The 24302-nt window shown below is 44.2% G+C and overlaps 2 protein-coding genes across 2 annotated transcripts in view; one reads left to right on the top strand and one right to left on the bottom strand.

Annotated features, from left to right (window-relative positions):
• Window positions 1-10961, bottom strand: part of LOC148436368 (uncharacterized) — a 79999-nt gene extending 69038 nt beyond the window's left edge. The window contains exons 1-2 of the mRNA XM_088464987.1: window positions 10422-10961; window positions 2223-2245 (exon numbers count right to left, since the gene is read on the bottom strand). Of these exons, the coding sequence (XP_088321113.1) occupies window positions 2223-2245; window positions 10422-10961 (563 nt within the window). The remainder of the gene's footprint in view (window positions 1-2222; window positions 2246-10421) is intronic.
• On the top strand, window positions 2657-24055 carry LOC148436369 (uncharacterized). The gene is made up of 8 exons (XM_088464988.1): window positions 2657-2698; window positions 4093-4141; window positions 12524-12600; window positions 12716-12813; window positions 12943-13339; window positions 21028-21828; window positions 21892-21921; window positions 23748-24055. Exons 3-8 carry the CDS (start codon window positions 12567-12569, stop codon window positions 24053-24055), a joined length of 1668 nt encoding a protein of 555 aa, XP_088321114.1. The 5' UTR covers window positions 2657-2698; window positions 4093-4141; window positions 12524-12566.
• The last annotated feature ends 247 nt before the right edge of the window (window positions 24056-24302 follow it).

The raw sequence follows: 24302 nt of genomic DNA on the forward strand, positions 1-24302 counted from the left end.
GGAAGAGACAAGAAGAAAAATGCTGGAGAGAAGATACTGGAGAGAAGATATGTACTGGAAGGAAGAAACTGGAATGAAAATACTGAAGGGAAGATACATACTGGAATGAAAATACTGGAATGAAAATACTGAAAGGAAGACACTGGAAGGAAGACACTGGAAGGAAGACACTGGAAGGAAGACACTGGAAGAAAGATACTGGAAGGAAGATACTGGAAGGAAGATGTGCCACCACCGAAATGTTAAACATAAAGAAATAATAAGCAATTTTCGAATTAGGGCCCTGATTCAGAGCCGCTCGTAAGCGGCCGCTCGTTCGTTGTGACCGATGTTCGCACATCTGCGCATGTGTACGGATTTTAATACGCATGCGCGAACCAGTCAGTGCGGCCGAAAATAGTTTGTTCGCTAAATAGCGAATGCCTGCTATTTTGAGTGACAGGAGGAGGCGTATGTGGGTGGTAACAGGGGAAGGTGCTTGAAAACGGGGGTGTGGAATTCAAACGCAGGCGTGCTTAAAGGTCAAAACGGGCGTTTTAAGGGAGTGCATAATTAATACAGCAGCGTCATTGCCCACGTCACTTGGTTTTTTTTTACTCAGAACTGCTCGCAAAATAGAGGTTGAAAAAAACAGCCACAAGAATAGCGAGCAGTTCATACGCTGTTCGGGAACATCGGACCCCCTGACCACTCCCCTCACCACACCCAAATGCTGACCTGAAGTCACTCACTCTGCGATGGCTTTGTATCTGTGAGAGTGATCGCAGAGCAATAGCAATGCTAACTCGCAAATGCATGCGAAGTGCACACCATCGACCGAGCAGCGTACGCTATCGCAAAAGCGATCCATTCTGAATCAGGCCCAGTGTGTGCTGGGACTAGTGTTATCTAGCGTTCCCGCTAGGCTGTTTTAGCGGGGCGCGGCGCCCTGCCCTCCTTCTGGAGGGCAAAAAGCACCCTGCCCTCCAGGAGGAGGGCAAAAGCGCCCTGCCCTCACAGCCTGCGGGAGCCGTTCTCACCCGCGGGATGCAGTGTCCCGCGGGTGGAGAAACATGCGGTGACCCTGTCACCGCCAGAGAATAGACGCCGGGCGCATACGCCCGGCATCTATTCTCCCTGTCTGCAGGGCTTGGGGGCTGCCCGGCGTGTCCGTAAGTGCCGGGCACGCCCCCAAGAGTGACGAAAAGGGGACGCGTCTTATAGACACGCCCCCTTTTCCGATGACCACGCCCCCTTCTCAGTCGCACGCGCCTTTGGTGCGCGCACGGGCATGCCCTCTCTAGCTCCGGCGCCCTGCCTCCCGCCGGATCTAGAGCTAACACTAGTTATCCACCTCATTTATCACTGTACAGTTACCTCCCCCTATATAATAATAATACCACATATCAGTGTGTGCTGGGAGCTGTGTTATTCCCCTCATATATCACTGTACAGTCCCCTCTCCCTATATAATAATACCACAGCAGTGTGTGCTGGGAGCTGTGTTATTCCCCCTCATATATCACTGTACGTTCCCCTCTCCCCTATATAATAATAATAATATAACCACATATCAGTATGTGCTGGGAGCTGTGTTATTCCCACTCATATCACTGTACGGTCCCCTCCCCCCTATATAATAATACCACATATCAGTGTGTGCTGAGGGCTGTGTTATTCCCCCTCATCTATCACTATACAATCCCCTCCCCAGGGGAGTTTCTAGAGAGGAGGGGGCCTGTGTGCAGTCTCCGACACGGGCCCCCACCTCTCTATCCAGCAGCGCACTGAGCTGTGCGCGGCCAGCACCAGAGTTATATACTCTGGGCAATAGCGTGAGCCCAAAGTCTATAGAGTTTGCACAGGTCACTGGGAAAATGACCACGGCGGCCATTTTCCAGTCGTTTTTACAGCACCGAACACCCGCACCGATGTTGGACTCCAGAGAGGTAAGTAATACTATGGGTGCAGGGTCTGCGGTGTGGGGCCCCCCTGGACCGAGGGGCCCTGCACCCATTATAGATACATCCCTGCCCCTCTCCCCTATATAATAATACCACATAGTGTTTGCTAGGAGCTGTGTTATTCCTCCTCATATATCACTGTACAGTCCCCTCCCCCCTATATAATAATAATAATACCACATAGTGTTTGCTAGGAGCTGTGTTATTCCTCCTCATATATTACTGTACGGTCCCCTCTCCCCTATATAATAATAATATAATATATAGAGGACACGTTACCTGGATCCGTCTGTCAGGAATGTCTATGAAAAAATGGCCTACTAAAGACCAAGTAGCCCGTCCCCTCTGCTCTGTGACTGGGAGACTATAAGAATATGGCCGCCGGTCACCGTACATGAGGACACCATTAGACTGTACAGCTGTTACTCTAGTGATGAAGCTGTGAGCGGCAGGTGCAGGTGGCTTCTAGTTACAGGACGTCCTTCCTACTTTGTGCCGCCTGATTGGCTACTCACTTCTGCCAATCACCGCCCTGAGGGGAAAGAGAGGAGGGCGGTTTCTTAGATAAGAGGGGCGGGGCAGACAGTAGCCATAGCTACACGGAGAGAGAGGGGCGTGGCTATATAGAGGGGCGTGTCTTCTTGTATAACTGCAGCTTCCGGGTGACGGTCCCAGCAGGAAGAAGCAGCAGGTGATGGTATTTATTGTTATTATACAGGGGGAGCAGACTGTGGTGCCTCATTATTATCATACAGGTATATCAGACACCAGTGTTCTATATAATACAGGTGTAACAGACCCTGGTGTTACTACAATACAGCTGGAGCAGCCTTTAGTGCTGCACTATGTATATACAGGTATAGCAGACGCCAGTGTTGGTATAATACAGGTGGAGCATAACCTTTTGATACTATAATACAGATGGAGCAGACTCTGGTGCTGCATTATCATTCTACAGGTGGTGCAGACCCCGGTGTGGGTATAATACAGGTGGAGCAGAACATGTTGTTACTAATATACAGCTGGAGCAGACTCTGGTGCTGCATTATCATTATACAGGTAACAACAGAAGCAGGAAGTTCTCTCTATATATTTGGGGCACTCACCCTACTAATAATAAAGTGTAACCTGTAATAGTGTCAGTAAGAAATGACCGAGGTGTTATCTGTATAGCGCAATAAGTCAGGAAATACACAGAAAGTAACAGAAAGAGGATATAAAGCCTGGTCTAACCAGGGCCAATAACCCCTCAGCACTGACCAGCTGTGTGATGGGAGACGTATATAGTGATAATCTGTATCATTTATGGTGAGACATATATATCATTACCCAGTGATCAGAGGTTTGGGGAATTTATATATATATATATATATATATAATCACACTAAGTGTAAGCAGGATGATTCCCTCTGTGTAATAAAGCATCGGCTACAAAAAAGATTATATATAAATGTATGTGTATATATATATATATATGTGTGTGTGTGTGTATGTGTGTGTATATATATATATATATATATATATATATGTGTTTTTAGGTGAGAGATGTATAGGGGCAGCGCACAGTAAATACTGATTCCCTCAGACTGAATTAAGTAGCGTGATAATAAATTATTTGTACATAAATAACGTGCATCTAGTGCAATATGTGATTGTAGGTGTGGTATTTTCCGTAAAGTCACTGATCCTTAATTGAAAGGCGGCAGCAGTCTTCTTGGGGTCCGTTTGGCTAACGGATGGAGTGGTTCTGGAAGAAAGGTTTAAGAAGACAGTCTCTATATATAATAACTTTATTGATTGAAAGGAAATACTACACTATATATACTCTCTCTCCCATGAGCTTGTATAAGCTTTTTATAAGGTGATCCAGCGGACGACATCCCATTTAACCCATCCAGTGTGGACCACTTATTTCTGGACCTCAGTTAAGCTTAAAAGATTTTCTCTCTAGTACGCACATTTATTTTTACGAGCACCGGTTACTATTTTATTTTAAATACTACACTCAGGCGCATGTCTTCTTAAACCTTATATATATCTCCCTATATTTGTGTGTGTAACCAGCTTTAGTGTTGGGGGCTCTGATCATATGGTAACAACCTGTGTTGATAATATTTTATCTATTTCTCTCCTTGTGCTCCCAACTCAGACTCTGATGATTGCAGACACCTGAAGTGGACATAAGAACATTCCCACAGGTAAGATTATCAATATCCTGTGATTTATTATTATTCCCATCTCACAGCCGTCTCCTTGTACAGGATATCACACATTAATAAATAACGCAATAAAGAACATTATATTAGTATGGTTCTTTTCTCCCTCACAAAGTCTGGCCTCTGGGTATACGGTAGACGAGGGTGAAACAAGGGACCCGATTGCCAGGTTCTCTCACAGATGTGGCCATTAGTACATCCCATACATTTTTAGCCAATTTAAATGCACATGTAGGTAACAATTTCCTCTTAGTTGGCCAATACCACTAATATCATTCTCAATAATACAGATCAGTGGTAGATGGAGCATCAGCTGTAATAACCCTGTAGTTATTAGGGAATAACAGGAGACATGTATTACTAGTGGTGTTATATGGAGATGTGACTAAGGGCTGATTCTCAGTAATACAATAATACAGATCAGTGGTAGATGTAGCATTAGATGTAATATCCATGTAGTTATTAGGGAATAACAGGACACATGTATTACTAGTGGTGTTAGATGGAGATGTGACTAAGGGATGATTCTCAGTAATACAATAATACAGATCAGTGGTAGATGGAGCATCAGATGTAATAACCCTGTAGTTATTAGGGAATAGCAGGACACATGTATTACTAGTGGTGTTATATGGAGATGTGACTAAGGGCTGATTCTCAGTAATACAAAAATACAGATCAGTGGTAGATGGAGCATCAGCTGTAATATCCCTGTAGTTATTAGGGAATAACAGGACACATGTATTACTAGTGGTGTTAGATGGAGATGTGACTAAGGTCTGATTCTCAGTAATACAATAATACAGATCAGTGGTAGATGGAGCATCAGATGTAATATCCCTGTAGTTATTAGGGAATAACAGGACACATGTATTACTAGTGGTGTTAGATGGAGATGTGACTAAGGACTGATTCTCAGTAATACAATAATACAGATCAGTGGTAGATGGAGCATCAGATGTAATAACCTGTAGTTATTAGGGAATAACAGGACACATGTATTACTAGTGGTGTTAGATGGAGATGTGACTAAGGGCTGATTCTCAGTAATACAATAATACAGATCAGTGGTAGATGGAGCATCAGCTGTAATAACCCTGTAGTTATTAGGAATAACAGGACACATGTATTACTAGTGGTGTTAGATGGAGATGTGACTAAGGTCTGATTCTCAGTAATACAATAATACAGATCAGTGGTAGATGGAGCATCAGATGTAATAACCCTGTAGTTATTAGGGAATAACAGGATACATATATTACTAGTGGTGTTAGATGGAGATATGACTATGGTCTGATTCTCAGTAATACAATAATACAGATCAGTGGTAGATGGAGCATCAGATGTAATAACCTGTAGTTATTAGGGAATAACAGGACACATGTATTACTAGTGGTGTTAGATGGAGATGTGACTAAGGGCTGATTCTCAGTAATACAATAATACAGATCAGTGGTAGATGGGGCATCAGATGTAATACCCCTGTAGTTATTAGGGAATAACAGGACACATATATTACTAGTGGTGTTATATGGAGATGTGACTAAGGGCTGATTCTCAGTAATACAAAAATACAGATCAGTGGTAGATGGAGCATCAGCTGTAATATCCCTGTAGTTATTAGGGAATAACAGGACACATGTATTACTAGTGGTGTTAGATGGAGATGTGACTAAGGTCTGATTCTCAGTAATACAATAATACAGATCAGTGGTAGATGGAGCATCAGATGTAATATCCCTGTAGTTATTAGGGAATAACAGGACACATGTATTACTAGTGGTGTTAGATGGAGATGTGACTAAGGACTGATTCTCAGTAATACAATAATACAGATCAGTGGTAGATGGAGCATCAGATGTAATAACCTGTAGTTATTAGGGAATAACAGGACACATGTATTACTAGTGGTGTTAGATGGAGATGTGACTAAGGGCTGATTCTCAGTAATACAATAATACAGATCAGTGGTAGATGGAGCATCAGCTGTAATAACCCTGTAGTTATTAGGAATAACAGGACACATGTATTACTAGTGGTGTTAGATGGAGATGTGACTAAGGTCTGATTCTCAGTAATACAATAATACAGATCAGTGATAGATGGAGCATCAGATGTAATATCCCTGTAGTTATTAGGGAATAACAGGATACATATATTACTAGTGGTGTTAGATGGAGATATGACTATGGTCTGATTCTCAGTAATACAATAATACAGATCAGTGGTAGATGGAGCATCAGATGTAATAACCTGTAGTTATTAGGGAATAACAGGACACATGTATTACTAGTGGTATTAGATGGGGATGTGTCTAAGGGCTGATTCTCTATCACCATATTTCTTAGAGCTGATATAGAGTGATAAAAAGAAACTAACCTTTGTTCCAAAATATAACCCCTCACTTATCACCCGACCACCTACACACACACATACACATATTGCCTCTCACAGTAACTACCTGAGTAAATAGAGCTTTTTTTGTAATTTAAAACAACCTTTACCATGAGAGCTCTCAGATTTCAAAGTACATCTTTCGGTGGTGCACGTTTAAGTATGATCCCTGTTTTTTGTATACACTAGATAAGTGAGCTTATCTAGTGTATATGCTATATTAAAGACAAAGACGAGTGAAATGACTGGGAATACTATGGCTTTGATTCAATTAGACGCAAAGGGGTGAGTTACCGCTGCGACGGCATGAAATCGCAACCAACTTACCCGCAACCTGCTCCGCTCATGGCCCGATCTAACCCCACAACCGTGGATATTTATGTGAGTGTGGTGACACCGTAAGTGTGGCATATAACTGTGGATACTAATACTAACATAATACTTGTGGATGCGACTGTCATGTCTAATTGAATCGACCCTAAATCCTGGGGAGTGTCACAGTGGCATCACCTATATCTATAGTAATAATACAGGGACATGACTGGGGAGGTGAGGGGATCTGGAAGTGTCAGTGTGACATCCCTTATATCTATAGTAATAATACAGGGACATGACTCCGGAAGTGAGAGGGTCTGGGAGTGTCACAGTGACATCACTTATATCTATAGTAATAATACAGGGACATGACTGGGGAGGTGAGGGGATCTGGGAGTGTCACAGTGACATCACTTATATCTATAGCAATAATACAGGGACATGACTGGGGAGGTGAGAGGATCTGGGAGTGTCACAGTGACATCACTTATATCTATAGTAATAATACAGGGACATGACTGGGGAGGTGACGGGATCTGGAAGTGTCAGTGTGACATCCCTTACATCTATAGTAATAATCAGTGATATTTTTCAGGGGGAACGGTCAGGAACACACTTCCTGAAGCTCTTTAGCAAATTTACGTCATCGGGTACGGTGTTCCTGAACCTGTCTGCAAAGAGGATTTTAGTGGCACTTGCAAAAACGAGTAATTGGCCCCGGACCGGCAGCCATGCTACAATGGCAATCATCAAGAAGAAAGGGACAGCCGCAGCATTTCAGATAAGCTGCCAGCCATGAGACAATCATAGCTCATTGACCAGCAGCCAATCAGGAGCGGCTGCCGGCCTGTGAGCTGTGATTGGCTCGCAGTCGGCAGTTTTTTGAAATGCTGAGGCTGTACCTCAATCTAGATGACTGTCAGGACCAGCTCGTGCAGTGCGAACTGTATGTGGTTGGGTGTTCAAGAATATTGAAAAATGGCGCTGCTTGTGTATAGTACTTTTGTGAACAGTGGAAAGAATAAATATACTTATCCGTATAAATGCAGTTATAGACGTCAGTCCTAAGGTCCTCTCTTTGTCTTTACCAGAGGTCCCGCAGATATAGGGAAAAAGGGTATATATATGACGTCAGTGTGAGATGTTCTTAAAAATTATAATATACACTGTTTCTTCAAGACTTAATTTGAAGAAAGAGAAAGATGAGGCGTACCCCAACTCACTGAATATAGAGATGGGTACACTCCTATAATTATATCTTTGATCTATCTAACTTACAGTCCTATCAAGCGGTGCAAAACATATAAAGGTATCTTTAGTTTCAAACAGAATACTTGAAAGCAGAGAAGCTTACCAGTACTCATAAAACTGTAAGTTGTCCTCCACTTATAAAGGTATCTTTTCATTCCTCCATAATCAACAATGGGTATTGCAAAGTTTTTCCATAAAAATAAATTTATTATAATGACAAAAAGCATTAAAACATATAAAACATTCTCAGAGGGATATAAACTGCAATGTGAACAGCTGAGGTATAAATATGGTGTGGAGGTAATTGGGTCCGGATCCCAAACACATGTCCAAATAACTAAACACCTCTCCGCACCTACCTCCAGTATGTTCGCAACATGCAGTAGTCCAAGTGAGAATGTCCCCTTCTATCCAACGCGTTTCGAGACTGAGTCTCTTTATCAAGGCATGAAGGTAAATTGCTGAGTTTCCAGTTTATATACCAGTCTCCCTGGAATCCAAAAGATGGCGTTTTTGCTACTTCCGGTCCGCACGAAAATGACTCCTCCTTCTCCACTGGATAACAGCGGACCCTCCTTTATCCACTTAGTCCCCGCTGCCTTCCTCCCCATAACAAAGTGGGACCGACTGCACACGCGTAGTCCACATGATCGCGGGTCGTCAGAACACAATCTCCGGGTCTCCACCGGAAGCTGTAATCCAACTCCAAAGGATTCTGGGAGATGTAGTCCTTTCCTTTTAGACACAGTCCCAGACCGAGTATTCTATTAGTCTCCAACGTAACTTCCGTTTAAAACATAGTGGATTCTGGGAGATGTAGTTTCTCTTTTTGAAAACGGAATGGTCACAAGTTTGGATGAATCTATTAGACAGAATCAAGTGTTAGTATTAGGTAAATCAGATCTTTAACAATATACAACTGGACCTTAAAAGTGATATCCCATATTAAGAACAGATAGTAGTTTAACACATTAAAACTCAATTGGATGTGAATAATTACTAATAAAAATAATATTAATAGCAATAATTAGGATTAAGAATAAAAAATTGAAACACTTCACAAAAACCATTTTAACTCAAAATCTTGATTGAGTCCTCTTGGATGGAGGGTTTTAAGTTTAAATATAGTCTTCATCTCCGTTTTAGCAAGATTTTGTTCGACATTTTTATCCCTCCAGGACGCTTTCACATGTATCAATCCTAAAAAACGTTTGATATGTGAAACTGAACAATCGTGTGATTTTAAAATGATTAGACCGAGAATGTGTGGTAAGTCCTTTTTTGATGTTCCTAAGGTGTTCGGAAAGTCGCACTTTTAAAGGTCTTGTGGTCCGTCCATTAAACACCAATCCACAACACATTCTACAAGATAAATTACATTTGATGTGTTACATGTTATAAAATCTTGTATTTTAAAATTTACACCATTGATCTGTACTTCTGTATGTTTCATGTTGTTATCCTTGACATGCCTACAGCCCATACACAATCCACACCGATGGAAACCCTTTGTCCGTACAAGGGGCCTGATTCAGACCCACTCGCGAGCGGCTGTCCGCCCGCAAGTGGGTCGATGTTATGGACTGAGCATGCGCACGACGGAGGGAGCTCCGTCATGCGCATGCGCCAGACGCGACGAGCGAAGGAAAGTCCTTCGCTCGTTGTGTCCGATCAAAGGGGGCGTGTTGTCAATGTTGATTGACAGCACGCCCCCTTTGGTGGGCGTGCCGGGGGCGTGCCTCCCTGACGGGGGCGTTCCCACGGGAACGCCTCCCGTCAGAAGCCGGCCCACTGACATCACTAGTGATGTCAGTGGGAGTGATTTTGGCTCTGATAGAGCCAAAATCACTCCGGAGCTTGCGGTTGAAAACCTCAACCGCAGGCTCCGGCTCGCAATTTCGATGGTCGCGATGGTCACGACCATCGCGGCCATCACAATGCACGCTCGTATAGCCTGTGGGTGGTGACCCACAGCTATACGAGCGTCCAGGAGGACGCTCCATTTTCATGGAGCCCGGCCCTCATTCAGAGCGTGCGCTCTGCTCAGAGCGTACGGCTCTGAATGAGGGCCAAGGTTCCTAGTTGGTATAGGTAACATGCTTTTTACCAAGAAGTTCTTAAAATTCTTAGATTTACGATAAATAAAAGTAGGATGGTCTGGGATTACTTCTCGTAATACAGGATCCCTTTGTAAAAGGTGCCAATGTTTCCGAAAGATTTTTTCTACTAGTTTATGTTGTGAATCATAACCAGTAATCATAGCCCATTTAAGCCTATCATTTTTACTGTCATCTTTCTTTACCCTATTAATACCATATAAATTCGATCTCTCTTTCTCCATTGTCTCTTGTATAGCCTTATCCAGACCTTTTGATTCGTACCCCTTAATTAAAAAGTCATTTTTCATCTGAGAAATTTGATCTTTGTGTATATCCTCTCTGCTGCAATTATGCTTAACCCTTAGAAATTGACTTTTTGGTACTTCTTTTAACCACTGCCTGTGATTTTGACTATCTATTGGAATAAAGGAATTGATATCCGTGGATTTTTTATAGGTTTTTGTGTGAATCTTATTCTCCTCTATGTAAACAGTCAAATCTAAGAAATGTATCTCCAATTGACTGTATGTCAAAGTGAGATGCACATTTACATCATTCACATCCAGGTATGAAAAGAATTGGACGAGATCATCTTCTGTACCTTTCCATAGCAGCATCACATCATCGATGTAACGGTACCATTTAATGAGGTTTGTGCCCCAAGCTATGCCACTGTACACATGAGTCTCTTCAAAGAACCTCATGAACAGATTGGCATAGCTTGGGGCAAACTTAGTCCCCATAGCTGTCCCTGTGCGTTGGAGAAAAAATTTGCCATTAAAAAGAAAATAATTATTTTCTAAAATAAACTTAATGGCTAACAACACAAAATCCTTCCTTTCTGATGATAACTCCATTTTCTCCAAAGACCATTTTATCGCCTCTAGGCCTTTTACATGTAATATACAAGTATATAGGGACGTAACATCGGCCGAAGCCAACCAGATATCTTCTGCCCACACAAAATCATTATTTTCCTCCAAAATGTCACCTGTATCTCTTAAGATGGATTAGCAATTACCAATGGCTGTAAAATACCATCTATGAGTGATGACAGGTTGGAAGTCAAACTATCCGTCCCCACTATGATAGGTCTTCCCGGGGGATTTCGTAACACTTTTGTGCACCTTAGGTAACACATACATCGTGGGAATTATGGGATTTGTATGTGGTTGGCTCCAGAGGACATCCCCACCCTCCACCCAGCCACTGGTGAGGAAGCTTTATGATGAAGGAAAAGTGAGGGGGGAGGGAAGGGGTGGCAGTGTTGCACAGAGCGCAGTGCACTGTCAAACACATACTGACCTGCAGAGTGCTAACAACCGGAGCCGCCACTGATGGCTGTCATTCCTGGACGGATGCGGGTCTGGTACCTATCACCCCCCAGTCCAGAGGTCAGTTACAGTGTTCCTTGCCCTGTGCTCCCTGCCCCCAGTCCAGCGTTCCCTCCAAGTTCCCTCACAGACCAGTGTTCCCTGCCCTCCCCCCATTGGTACAGCATTCCCTGTAATGTGCCCACCCAGGTCCACCCTTCCCTACCATGTGCCCTCCAGTCCAGCATTCCCTACCATGTGGCTCCCCCATCCAGCCTTCCCTGCCCTGTGTCCCCCATTAAGTTCCAACCTTCCCTTTCATTTGCCACCCCCGCACCATGTCTAGACATCCCTGTGCCTCCAATAGATCCAGCCCACCCTGTTTTGCACTTCCTCTTAGTCCAGCCCTTCCTGCCCTGCATACCAGCTTGGTCCAGCACTCCCTACCCACAGCCCAAACTTCAAATTTAAAAAAAAAATTGGTTACACACCAGCTGATGTCCCACCCCAATTTTAGTTCTGCCCAGATTGCCCACAGCCCCTTCCCCCAAGAATGGTTCCACCCACCTATTTTTCTACCAAAATAGCACTGGTAATAATACAGGGACATGACTGGGGAGGTCAAGGGATCTGGGAGTGTCACTGTGACATCACTTATATCTATAGTAATAATACAGGGACATGACTGGGGAGGTGAGGGGATCTGGGAGTGTCACTCTGACATCACTTATATCTATAGTAATAATAGAGGAACATGACTGGGGAGGTGAGGGGATCTGGGAGTGTCACAGTGACATCACTTATATATAGTAATAATACAGGGACATGACTGGGGAGGTGAGGGGATATGGGAGTGTCACAGTGACATCACTTATATCTAGTAATAATACATGACAGTACAACTAGGGGATGTGTCTGGGTGATGACTATATCATTGTGTGTGTCAGGTTCCTATAAGGTGTCAGGATGTCACTGTCTATGTCTCCATGCAGGAGAGGGTATATATAGAGGAACACGGGTCTGTACAAGGACGTGATGATGGAGAATCACCGGCCCCTCACATCACTGGGTAAGAGGTGACTGTCATTTATTGTACAGGGTAGAGCAGGTATGGGAGCCCTATATACACACATTACCTGATGAGCACATATATACAATGTACTCAGTCACTGTGTTTCCTATAGATGGACCCAGTAATAGAAATACCACAGAGAGATGTCCCCATCATCTTTATTCACCGGATTGTACAGAGGAGAGTCACAGGACCCCACAGGAGCATCAGGTAGATACCAGTATACCAAAGTGATTGTGACTATATGATCTATAGAGAATCTGTGTGTGTATTATACACAGATTATTTTACTGTTTATTCTCAATTAAATTAGACTTGATTATTTTATGGGTCATTTAGAGTGAAGATCTTGCTGATATTAAGGTAGAAGATACAGAGGGAGAAGAAGAGACGTATGTGTCTGATATGAAGGCAGAAGATATAGAGGGAGAAGAAGAGACGTATGTGACTGATATGAAGGAAGAAGATACAGAGGGAGAAGAAGAGACGTATGTGACTGATATAAAGGTAGAAGTTATAGAGGGAGAAGAGACGTATGTGACTGATATGAAGGCAGAATATATAGAGGGAGAAGAAGAGACCTATGTGACTGATATGAAGACAGAAGATATAGAGGGAGAAGAAGAGACGTATATGACTGATATAAAGGTAGAAGATACAGAGGGAGAAGAAGAGACATATGTGAGGGGTGATCAGAAGTGTAAAGAGGAGGAAATCCCTGGAGATATCAACACAGGTGAGTAATAAACACTTATTTCAGAAAAGAGTCACATACTCTGTTCAGTCACTACAGCAATCTATTATCCTACACCCTCCTCTGTCAGTACAAACTAATGAGTAAAATGTATATGCACAGGGGGGGAAGCAGGAGCCATCTGCCATTATTATACTCCTGCTGTCCCCCCTCACATCATGTCACTGTATGTTACCAGCCCAGAGATCTGACCAGTCTCCTCCCCACACTCTCTGGTGTATCTCATACATCAGGAGCCATCAGCCCCTATTATACTCCTGCTCTCCACCTCACATCATGTCACTGTGTGTTACCAGCCCAGAGATCTGACCAGTCTCCTCCCCACACTCTCTGGTGTATCTCATACATCAGCAGCCATCAGTCCCTATTGTACTCCTGCTCTCCTCCTCACATCATGTCACTGTGTGTTACCAGCCCAGAGATCTGACCAGTCTCCTCCCCACACTCTCTGGTGTATCTCATACATCAGCAGCCATCAGTCCCTATTGTACTCCTGCTCTCCTCCTCACATCATGTCACTGTGTGTTTCCAGCTCTTAGATCTGACCAGTCTCCTCCCCACACTCTCTGGTGTATCTTATACATCAGGAGCCATCAGCCCCTATTATACTCCTGCTCTCCCCCTCACATCATGTCACTGTGTGTTACCAGCCCAGAGATCTGACCAGTCTCCTCCCCACACTCATCATATCTTTGTCTGCTACAAGCTACTTATGTTCTTTACTGTCCACTACAAAAATGACCTTTGTCGATGGTCCTCCCCATGCCCTTCAATGGGGTATTACCCATGATCCTTCCTGACCACTACTGCATGACATGATCAATGATCACTAATGGTAATAACATCTTTGCATGTGATTTCTTGTACTGATTTTATTCTGTTTTACCAGAGATATGAACCAGACCTGTGTAAATATCTTTTAGGAAAGTATTAAATTTTCTGCCTGGAGGTCCACAGCGAGAGCAATGGTGGATCCCGATTGTTAAAAATGTGGATTTTTCTGTTCCATTGTGCATGTTCCAGTAGATCCCCTTAGAGGCTAGAGCGTATCTAACCTCCAGTAAAGATATTAATTCCTAGAGAGATACAAACTGGTTATTTTACATTTACTGAGATAGAGATCCGGAGAGTGTGAGGACACAGCAGGATGCAACTAGTATGAGCTGTGTGTGATATAATGTATAGACCATGCCTGCACTCTGTTACACATACTGAGATGGAGATATGGAGAGTGTGAGGACACAGCAGGGTACAGCTAGTATGTCCTGTGTGTGATATAATGTATAGACCATGCCTGCACTCTGTTACACATACTGAGATGGAGATATGGAGAGTGTGAGGGCACAGCAGGATACAGCTAGTGTGACCTGTGTGTGATATAATGTATAGACCATGCCTGCACTCTGTTACACATACTGAGATGGAGATATGGAGAGTGTGAGGATACAGCTAGTATGTCCTGTGTATGATATAATGTATAGACCATGCCTGCACTCTGTTACATATACTGAGATGGAGATCCGGAGAGTGTGAGGACACAGCAGGATACAGCTAGTATGACCTGTGTGTGATATAATGTATAGACCATGCCTGCACTCTGTTACACATACTGAGATGGAGATCCGGAGAGTGTGAGGACACAGCAGGATACAGCTAGTATGACCTGTGTGTGATATAATGTATAGACCATGCCTGCACTCTGTTACACATACTGAGATGGAGATATGGAGAGTGTGAGGACACAGCAGGATACAGCTAGTATGACCTGTGTGTGATATAATGTATAGACCATGCCTGCACTCTATTACACATACTGAGATGGAGATATGGAGAGTGTGAGGACACAGCAGGATACAGCTAGTATGTCCTGTGTGTGATATAATGTATAGACCATGCCTGCACTCTGGCCCTGATTCAGAGCCGTACGCCCTGACAGAGCGCTCGCTCTGAATCAGGGCCATCCCTCTGAAATTAAGAGCAGCCTCCTGCAAGGCTCCACCGCAACAGTCTGCCAATTTCCCCTGTGGTGTGTTGTAGACACTTTAAAGGGTTGTGATCAGTCACCACAGTAAATTACCGGCCATACAAATGGAGCTTTAGCTTCTTCACAGTCCAAGCAATTTTCAAGCATTCCTTTTCAATTGTGGCGTACCCCACCTCCTGGAAAGACAGAAATTATTCTAGCGCCCGAGTCAGACCAATGGGGAAATCACCTGCTGCAGTCATTTATATTGTGACCCCCACAAAAGCAACAGAAAATTAAAAAAACTCCTCTGGTCATTTCATATCAGTCAGAGGCTCTTATCAATTCTGAAAAATATTTTTTAGTTTATTTGTAATAAATACTTAGGGGTTAATCTAATTATTTGTTAATTGCGAGGTGCAATTTGCTGTTTTCTCTTCGAATTAGCACAGCTAATTAATTTTGCAATCCAATTAGCAACTTGCACTGAACCAGAGTAAATTTGCATTTTTCCATTTGCACCTCCCTGAGGGTGAGAGATGGAAAGGAAAATCTTTATTTTAAGAACCCCTTGGACATCCCCCTAATGACTAATCAGGCATTTGGAAATTTCAAGTTAGCTTAATTAGTCCAATAATTACATGTCATTTTTGAGGGTAAAAAAATGGCCTCAAATTACCCCAAAATTAACTTTTTCGTTAGTTTAGGAACCCCAAATGTAATTAGTTTTTTTTTTTATTGAAAAATAATTGTTTACTTCATTTTTTTTTACAATTTTTTAGTTTCCACAATGTAGCCCAAAATCTCCTTGTTTCCTACTTTTTTTTGCAATTTTCATTTAATTAATTTGAGATTAAACAAAAAAGTTTGCTTTTTTATCATTTTTTTGCATCTTTTTAAACAAGAACACAAATCAGCTGTTTGACACCATTTAAAACCCTTCAGTACTTTCCTTATGCCCACAAACAGCCCTATACGGTCCTGCTAAGAAAATTATCAATTTTGGGTGGTCCAGGATGGTCTCCCCACTTTTTCATGCACTTCTCTTACATCGCATTTGGCAGTCAGTTCGCACCCCTCCGCTGCGAGCACCGTGAATAGGCATTTTTCATTGGATTGGAGAATTCTCGGGAGCGCGCATTTGTGCAACGTCTGTGAGTTTCATGAAACAAACTCGCTACTCGCAATTAGCACCTAATTGGATTCACCCCTTCTATTGAGGATTAGAAAATAAACACAAATAACTACAATGTTGCTAAAAGAATGACATGGCATGAAGTCATCTCATAAAGGATTATCCTACACTGATAATCAGATTAGTAAATTCCTCACACATGTTTAGGAACCGCATAAAAGATTAATAATAAAAATAGTTTCTCAATTAGATGAGATTCAAAAGACAATGTCCAAAGTCATGGAATGATCCCATGTATTTCCTTAAGGTGAACATATCTCTCTCTTAATATTTCAGAAGAAGTTTAATGGGTTACCTACTCCTTACTTAGCCGACAAAGGGAAAACCAGATAAGCGCTGGATGGCTGTATATTGTTGCCGCACTGAATCTGGACTTCAGTGTAGTACATCCGCGGCTGTCACAGATTTTAGTCTCTGTGGTTCCCGATCACGGCGTACTTGAGCTGCAGGACCCGCCTCCTCTAAGCTTTTTTGCCGGCAACTGTCACAAATATAGCCGCTCGGGCTCCCCATCTCTAAGCAGTGTGCTCGGGCTGCAGGACCAACCAGCTTCACCAATATAGCCGCTCGGGCTCCCCATCTCTAAGCAGCGTGCTCGGGCTGCAGGACCCACTGGCTTCACAAATATATCAGCACAGACTCCCTGTCTTTAAGCTGCGTGCTCGAGCTGCAGGACCCACCGGCTTCACAAATATAGCCGCTCAGGCTCCTGGTCTCTAAGCATCATGCTCGAGCTGCAGGACCCACCGGCTTCACAAATATAGCTTCCTGGGCTCCTGGTCTCTAAGCGCCGTGCTCGGGCTGCAGGACCCACCGGCTTCACAAATATAGCCGCTCCGGCTCCTGGTCTCTAAGCAGCGTGCTCTGGGTTGTAGGACCCGCCAGCTTCACAAATCTATCCGCTCAGACTCCCTGTCTTTAAGCTGCGTACTCGAGCTGCAGGACCCACCGGCTTGACAAATATAGCCGCTCGGGCTCCAGGTCTCTAAGCGGCGTGCTCGAGCTGCAGGACCCACCGGCTTCACAAATATAGCTGCCCGGGCTCCCGGTCTCTAAGCGGCGTGCTTAGGCTGCAGGACCCACCGGTTTCACAAATATAGCCGCTCGGGCTCCCAGTCTCTAAGCGGCGTGCTGAGGGCTGCAGGACCCGCCGGCTTCAAGGGCCAGTGTAATTTCAGGCAATAATCTGACCCTTGTCCTTCTTGGTTAATAAAGGAGAATAGTCCCAATTCGTGGCTCACCATAGGAAAATTATAGAAGATAATGTGGACACCAATTGATGCGGACAGCGATGCGTTTCATCCACAACTGTGAATATATTTAAGTTGAAACCTCCTGCTGTAGCAGTTTCCTTCTTAAATAGGCCACAAGATGCTCCTGCCCATCTGGTCCCTTCTGGCTCAGTACTTCTCCGTCCGTACTGTGACCATTCAGTCTGTACAACAAAATTCTTACTGTAGTCTGGCACCAGCAGTACTGGAGCTCTTGTACCAGAGACATTTTAAATGACTGAAATTCCAGCTCACAAGAGTGTGTCCAGTCAACTACCTTGGGGAGCTTCTTCTTAGTCAAATCTATAAGGGTTTTGGCTACAGAACTGAAGTCAGGGATAAAGCATCAGTAGTACCCTGCCATTTTTAATAAGGCCAGTGCCTATCTCTGGGTTGTGGGCGGGGCCAGTCTCTACTTTCGCTGGTTCAGGCTTCACCTTACCTCCCACACGGTGCCCCAGGTACTGTACCTCTGACATCCCCATTTGGCACTTGTCTGCCCTGATGGTCAGACCTGCCCACCGAATCCTTTTTAACACCAGCCCCACATGCCTCAGGTGATCTTCACAAGTTCCACTGAAGATGGCGGTCATCCAAGTAGGCCTAAGCAAAATCTCCGTACCCCTTCAGTATGTCATCGACAATGCTCTGGAAGGAGGCTGGCGCATTCTTCATCCCAGATGGTCTTGAACTCTTAACAAGCCAAATGAGGTGATGAAGGCAGATCGCTTTTAAGCCTCGGGGGTCATTGCTATCTGCCAATGCCACTTGCTCAATTCAAAAGTGGAGATGTATTTTGCTCCTGCCAACTCGTCTAACAACACATCAATGCGGGGTAAGGAATAAGTATCAGATTTGGTTACCTCATTCAACCGGCAGATATCTACACAAAACCACGTGGTACGGTCCATCTTGGGAACCAATACAATGGAGGCAGGCCAGGGACTGTTACACCTAGCACTAACATCTCCTGCACCTCATTGTAGATTTTCACCTGCGCCTCTGATGAGACCAGATATGCAGGTTGCCGAATTGGCCTATGCTCACCAGTGTCTGTGGTGTGCACGCAAAGAAGCCAGACCAGGCTTCCCACTGAAATGGGCTTCAAAGGACTGCTGAACTGACTCAAGATCTTGAAAAAAGTTCAGTAAAGAACTGAAACGTTGACTAATTGTGTGTCACGTATTGTTTATCCATTGAGATTATGCCGCGAGTGCCGCACTTTGGCTATCTGTATGTATGTATATATATATATATATATATATATATATAATGTATGTATGTGTGTGTGCAATGCATTTGTTAAAAATGTTTAAATACATTTTCAATAAATTGCACTTACCTGTGTTTCCCTGGAAGTCCGGGGGATGTAGAGCTCTCTGTGGGCTGCTGGATCCCCAGCCACTTCCAGAGAAAAATGGACTGTCCCCCCCCCCCCCCAATGCAGCCTCATGCCTGAAAGTGGTGCATGGGGAACTGGCCAGTGCAGTCAGCTAATTATTTTCAGCGAGCTCCAAAGTGACCAGGAGACTACTGGCTGGGGATCTTGTCTGCCTTGTTCTGGAGCCCAGATTCAGGTAGAAAAGGTGGCCAAGTCCCCCTCAGCAGAATCCTGGAAGTACATATCGTAGGGAAGTTTTTTCTCATCCCAAACATGCCGGCACCTGGGCGTCTAAAATGACGACAGGTGGGCTCAGGCATAGAGGAGTAAGCACTCACCACTGTCCATTAGGGACAATGTTAAAGTTGAGCATGCCTTGTGCATGCAAGGCAAATGCACTTGATCAGGTAATAACTACAGGGTGCACTAACCCCTTGTGGTATTGTGTATTGGAGTAAGATAAAAGAAGGCATGTGAGCCTGTTTCGTTTGAATTTTTTTGAACATCAAGAAGGTATGAACTGCCATATCATCTGTATGCTGTGATACTCCCGAGGGGAAATGTCTTTTTTAAAACTATTTGAGCAATAAACATCTTGACTTTGAGATGACTTCATCTGTATCCTGCGACATCAGAATTGCACCAAGCGCTATTCCATTTTCTGACTGCTTTAATTTGAGCCCAGTGTCTCCGAGTTCAAACCCGCTGCCAGCTACCCTGCTGGGCCTGGTCCATTGCGAGGGACCAGTGGGTATCAGCCAACACCAGTCAGGAGGTGTGGCTGCAGCTAGTCTAAGCATATGCAGCAGAGGCAGTTCAGGTGCCGATGTAGGAGCCTGAGAGAAGTGCTTTTCAGGTGCCAGTCCAAGATCTTGGTGGTGGCAGCAAAGTTGCATGCCAATGGCACAGTGGGCAGAGTCAGTAACAGGTGGTTACTGATGGTAAGAGGGAATCCCTACAAGATCCAAGATTGAAATGGGATCCCCCCCCAAGATCCAGTGGGATCAAAAAAATATCTGTGGCTGTTGGCGTAGGCAAGGTTATCCGGTCACAGTTACCTATTTGCTATCTGACTTCTACATTCACAACTGAAACTTGGAAATAACACTGACTGTATGAGATGTTGGGGTACAGCCGGGCATGTCTTATTATGGTTACACAGTATGGAGATGTTGGGATACAGCTGGGAACGTCTTATTATAGTTACAGAGTATGGAGATGTTTGGGTACAGCCAGGCATGTCTTATAGTTACACAGTATGAGATGTTGGGGTACAGCCGGGCACGTCTTATAGTTACACAGTATGGAAATGTTGGGGTACAGCCTGGTACATCTTAGTTACACAGTATGAGATGTTGGGGTACAGCCGGGCACGTCTTATAGTTACACAGTATGGAGATGTTGGGGTACAGCCTGGTACATCTTAGTTACACAGTATAGAGATGTTGGGGTACAGTCGGGCACATATAGTTACACAGTATGGGGATGTTGGGGTACAGCCGGGCACGTCTTATAGTTACACAATATGGAGATGTTGGGTTACAGCCGGGCATGTCTTATAGTTACACAGTATGAGATGTTGGGGTACAGCCGGGCATATCTTATAGTTACACAGTATGGAGATGTTGGGGTACAGCTGGGTTTGTCTTATAGTTACACAGTATGAGATGTTGCGGTAGAGCCAGGTACATCTTATAATAGTTACACAGTATGTAGATGTTGGGGTACAGCCAGGCACGTCTTATAGTTACACAGTATGGAGATGTTGGGGTACAGCCGGGCATGTCTTATTATAGTTATACAGTATCGTATAGTTCTGAAGTGATGCTAATTCCCATATAATTTTTCTGTTCCCAGCAGATGGACACAGCAGCAGGAATAACTCGGGGAGACATCTCATATTATCTTCAGATTGTAACCTAGCCGATAACTTGTCACAGGACTCTCCAGGAGAAAACCCCATTACCCCCAGTATACATCCAGCATCTCACAGTGCAGATATCTCATCTGATCCCTCTAACCATGGGGAATGCTCCCCTGATACTCCCAGTAGTGTTACACACAGCTCAGATCACACAGCTGATAAACCATTGTTATGTTCTGAATGTGGGAAAAGTTTTACCAAGCAGATCAGTCTTTCTGTACATCAGAAGAAAGTTCATGCAGCTGAGAGGCCTTTTCTATGTTCTGAGTGTGGGAACTGTTTTACACTGAAAAGATATCTTACTAGACATATAAAGCTTCATACACGTGAGAGAACATTAGCATGTTCTGAGTGTGGGAAATGTTTTGCGCAGCAGAGCAAACTTGGTATCCATCAGAGAACTCACACAGGTGAGAGACCATTTCCGTGTTTTGAATGTGGGAAATGTTTTATAGAGAAGTCGGGTCTTGTTACACATTATCGAGTCCATACAGGTGAGAAACCATTTTCATGTTCTGAGTGTGGGAAATGTTTTACCTGTAAATCAGCTCTTGTGACACATCAGAGAACTCACACAGGTGAGAAACCATTTCCATGCTCTGAATGTGGAAAATGTTTTACACATAAATCATATCTTGTTACACATCAGAGAAGTCACACAGGTGAGAAACCATTTCCATGTTCTGAGTGTGGGAAATGTTTTACCTATAAACTAGCTCTTGATACACATCAGAGAAGTCACACAGGTGAGAGGCCATTTCCATGTTCTGAGTGTGGGAAATGTTTTACATATAAAATAGCTCTTTTTACACATGAGAGAAGTCACACAGGTGAGAAACCATTTCCATGCTCTGAATGTGGGAAATGTTTTACACTGAAATCACATCTTGTTACACATCAGAGCAGTCACACAGGTGAGAGGCTATATTCATGCTCTGAGTGTGAGAAATGTTTTTCAAATAAATCACATCTTGTTACACATCAGAGACATCACACAGGTGAAAAACCATTTCCATGTCCTGAGTGTAGGAAATGTTTTAAACAGAAATCACATCTTGTTACACATCAGAGAAATCACACAGGTGAAAAACCATTTCCATGTCCTGAGTGTGGGAAAAGTTTTAAACAGAAATCACATCTTGTTACACATCAGAGATATCACACAGATGAGAAATAATTTCTTCAGGGCCCATAGGGGAGACCTTGGGATGTAGGTGGTAGTTGAGGACCGAGCACCAGACAGTTAAAGCTTTGCTCCCAGGATGCAACGGTCCTTTTCCCAATACCTTGCCCCGAGACAGAGGCACTTCAATTTCGTTGATGCCTGGCCGGAGTCGGGTCACCATTTTAACTGGGATATTTCATGCAGTCCAAAAGCTTTTATAATTTTTCTTTATTTTTTATGCTTCTGAGCGGGCAGCAGCAGACTGTGGGATGTCTGTGCTGCCGCTCCAACACCCCTATGGGCACCACAACGTCAGCTCCGCCTTGTGCTCTCGGCGGGCATCCCGTGGACATTGCTAGCCAGTTCCATGGACAGACTTAGACTGCAACACAGATTCTAAGGGGACAGGTAAGGCGGGTCGCCGCTATGGTGTTGCCACAACAGGTAAAAGCAATACAGGTACCTCCTATGCATTCTCCATGGGTAGACACTCAGTACAGAGTCTGGTGGCTACCTCTACAGCCTTTCAAAATATGTTCCAAGGTGGGAAGCCGCTACCCAGTGAAGCTAGGTACACACTGACTGATATATTGGCCGATCAATTGATTGGCCAATATCTGCTGGCCATCGCCAAGTGTGTACCTGCGATATGTCTGTGATCCACATAGTTCTCAGACATATCGCATTGGCTGTGCTGCACAGCTGATGGATAGATATGTCTGCAGACATACCTGTCCATCGGCAAGTGTGTACTGGCGGTCTGCATACTGCCCGTACACAGCGGCAGCCGCCAAGGAGGGGGGTGGGACACGCCGCTTGGCTGCTGGGACCCACGGCTAGAAGCAGATGGCCATTCAGTGTGTATGAACAATCATCTGCAGATATATCTGTATAGTGTGTATCCAGCTTAAGTCTACTAAGCGTCCTGTGTTATCTTCACAGTCCACGCAGCTGTCATCTGAGGAGGCAGAAGATACTGATCTCTACTGCGGAGTCTCCTTCGGGGGAAGAAGCATAGAGTCTAAAATTAATATACCTGCTTTGGTGCGAGCAGTTAGATCTATCTTACAAAGAGAAGATGAGCCCGCCCCCACATCAAAGCACCCACTATTTAAATGATAAAACTTGGCTTCAGCAGAGTTTCCGCTCTCGGATCAACTAGTTGAGCACATGGCAGCAGCTTGGCAGATTCCTAGTAAGAGGTTTCAGCCCCAAAAATGCCTGACCTCTTGTTATCCTTTACCTCCAGCTCATTGTACAAGATGGGAGACTCCCTCAGCAGTTGATTGCCATGTTATGCATTTGATTAAAAGCGCTACATTACCTATCCCTACAGTTTCCTCACTGAAGGACCCTATAGATAGAAAGATTGAAACTGGCCTTAAATCTGTGTACTCTCAAATGCCATTACTTGCCCAACCATGGCTACTGCATGGGTGGCTAAAACAATTGAGAGCTGGGCAGACACCCTTGAAGAATCTTATCCCTCAGATGCCTCTTGGGATCAGATGTCTTATGTAGCTCACATAAGAGATGCAGCTTCATATATTCGAGAAGCATCCTTGGATTCCAGTCTCCTAGCTTCTATATCTTTGGCCACGGCGGTGTCTGCCCTCCGAATTCTGTGGCTGCAGTCATGGATGGCGGATTCAGATTCTAAGAGTCTTAGAAGCATTACCTTACAATGGGAAGATCTTGTTTGGCCCCGACTTGTACAAGATTGTGGCCACATTAACAGCCTGAAAAACCGCCTTTCTGCCATCAGCAACTACTGCAAGGCCTCGGACAACGTCCTTTAGGTCCTTTTATCCCAAAGGCAAACCTAAAGGTCAGTCCTTTCCTAAGCAATCGGCTTCCACTAGGGCCACAAAGCATAGGACCAAGCAGACCTGGGCCACCAGACGTCCTGCTTCAAAATTCGAGGACAAGCCTTCAGCCTGATGGGGCGGGCCTCCCCCTGGGGGACCCCAGAGTAGGAGGCCAACGTCTTCAGTTTGCCCAGGAATTGCGTCGAACAACCACAGACGTGTGGATAAGAGACTTCTC

This window comes from Taudactylus pleione, unplaced genomic scaffold, assembly GCF_031769625.1.
Source record: "Taudactylus pleione unplaced genomic scaffold, aTauple2 ptg001781l, whole genome shotgun sequence".
NCBI classification, from domain to species: Eukaryota; Metazoa; Chordata; class Amphibia; order Anura; family Myobatrachidae; genus Taudactylus; species Taudactylus pleione.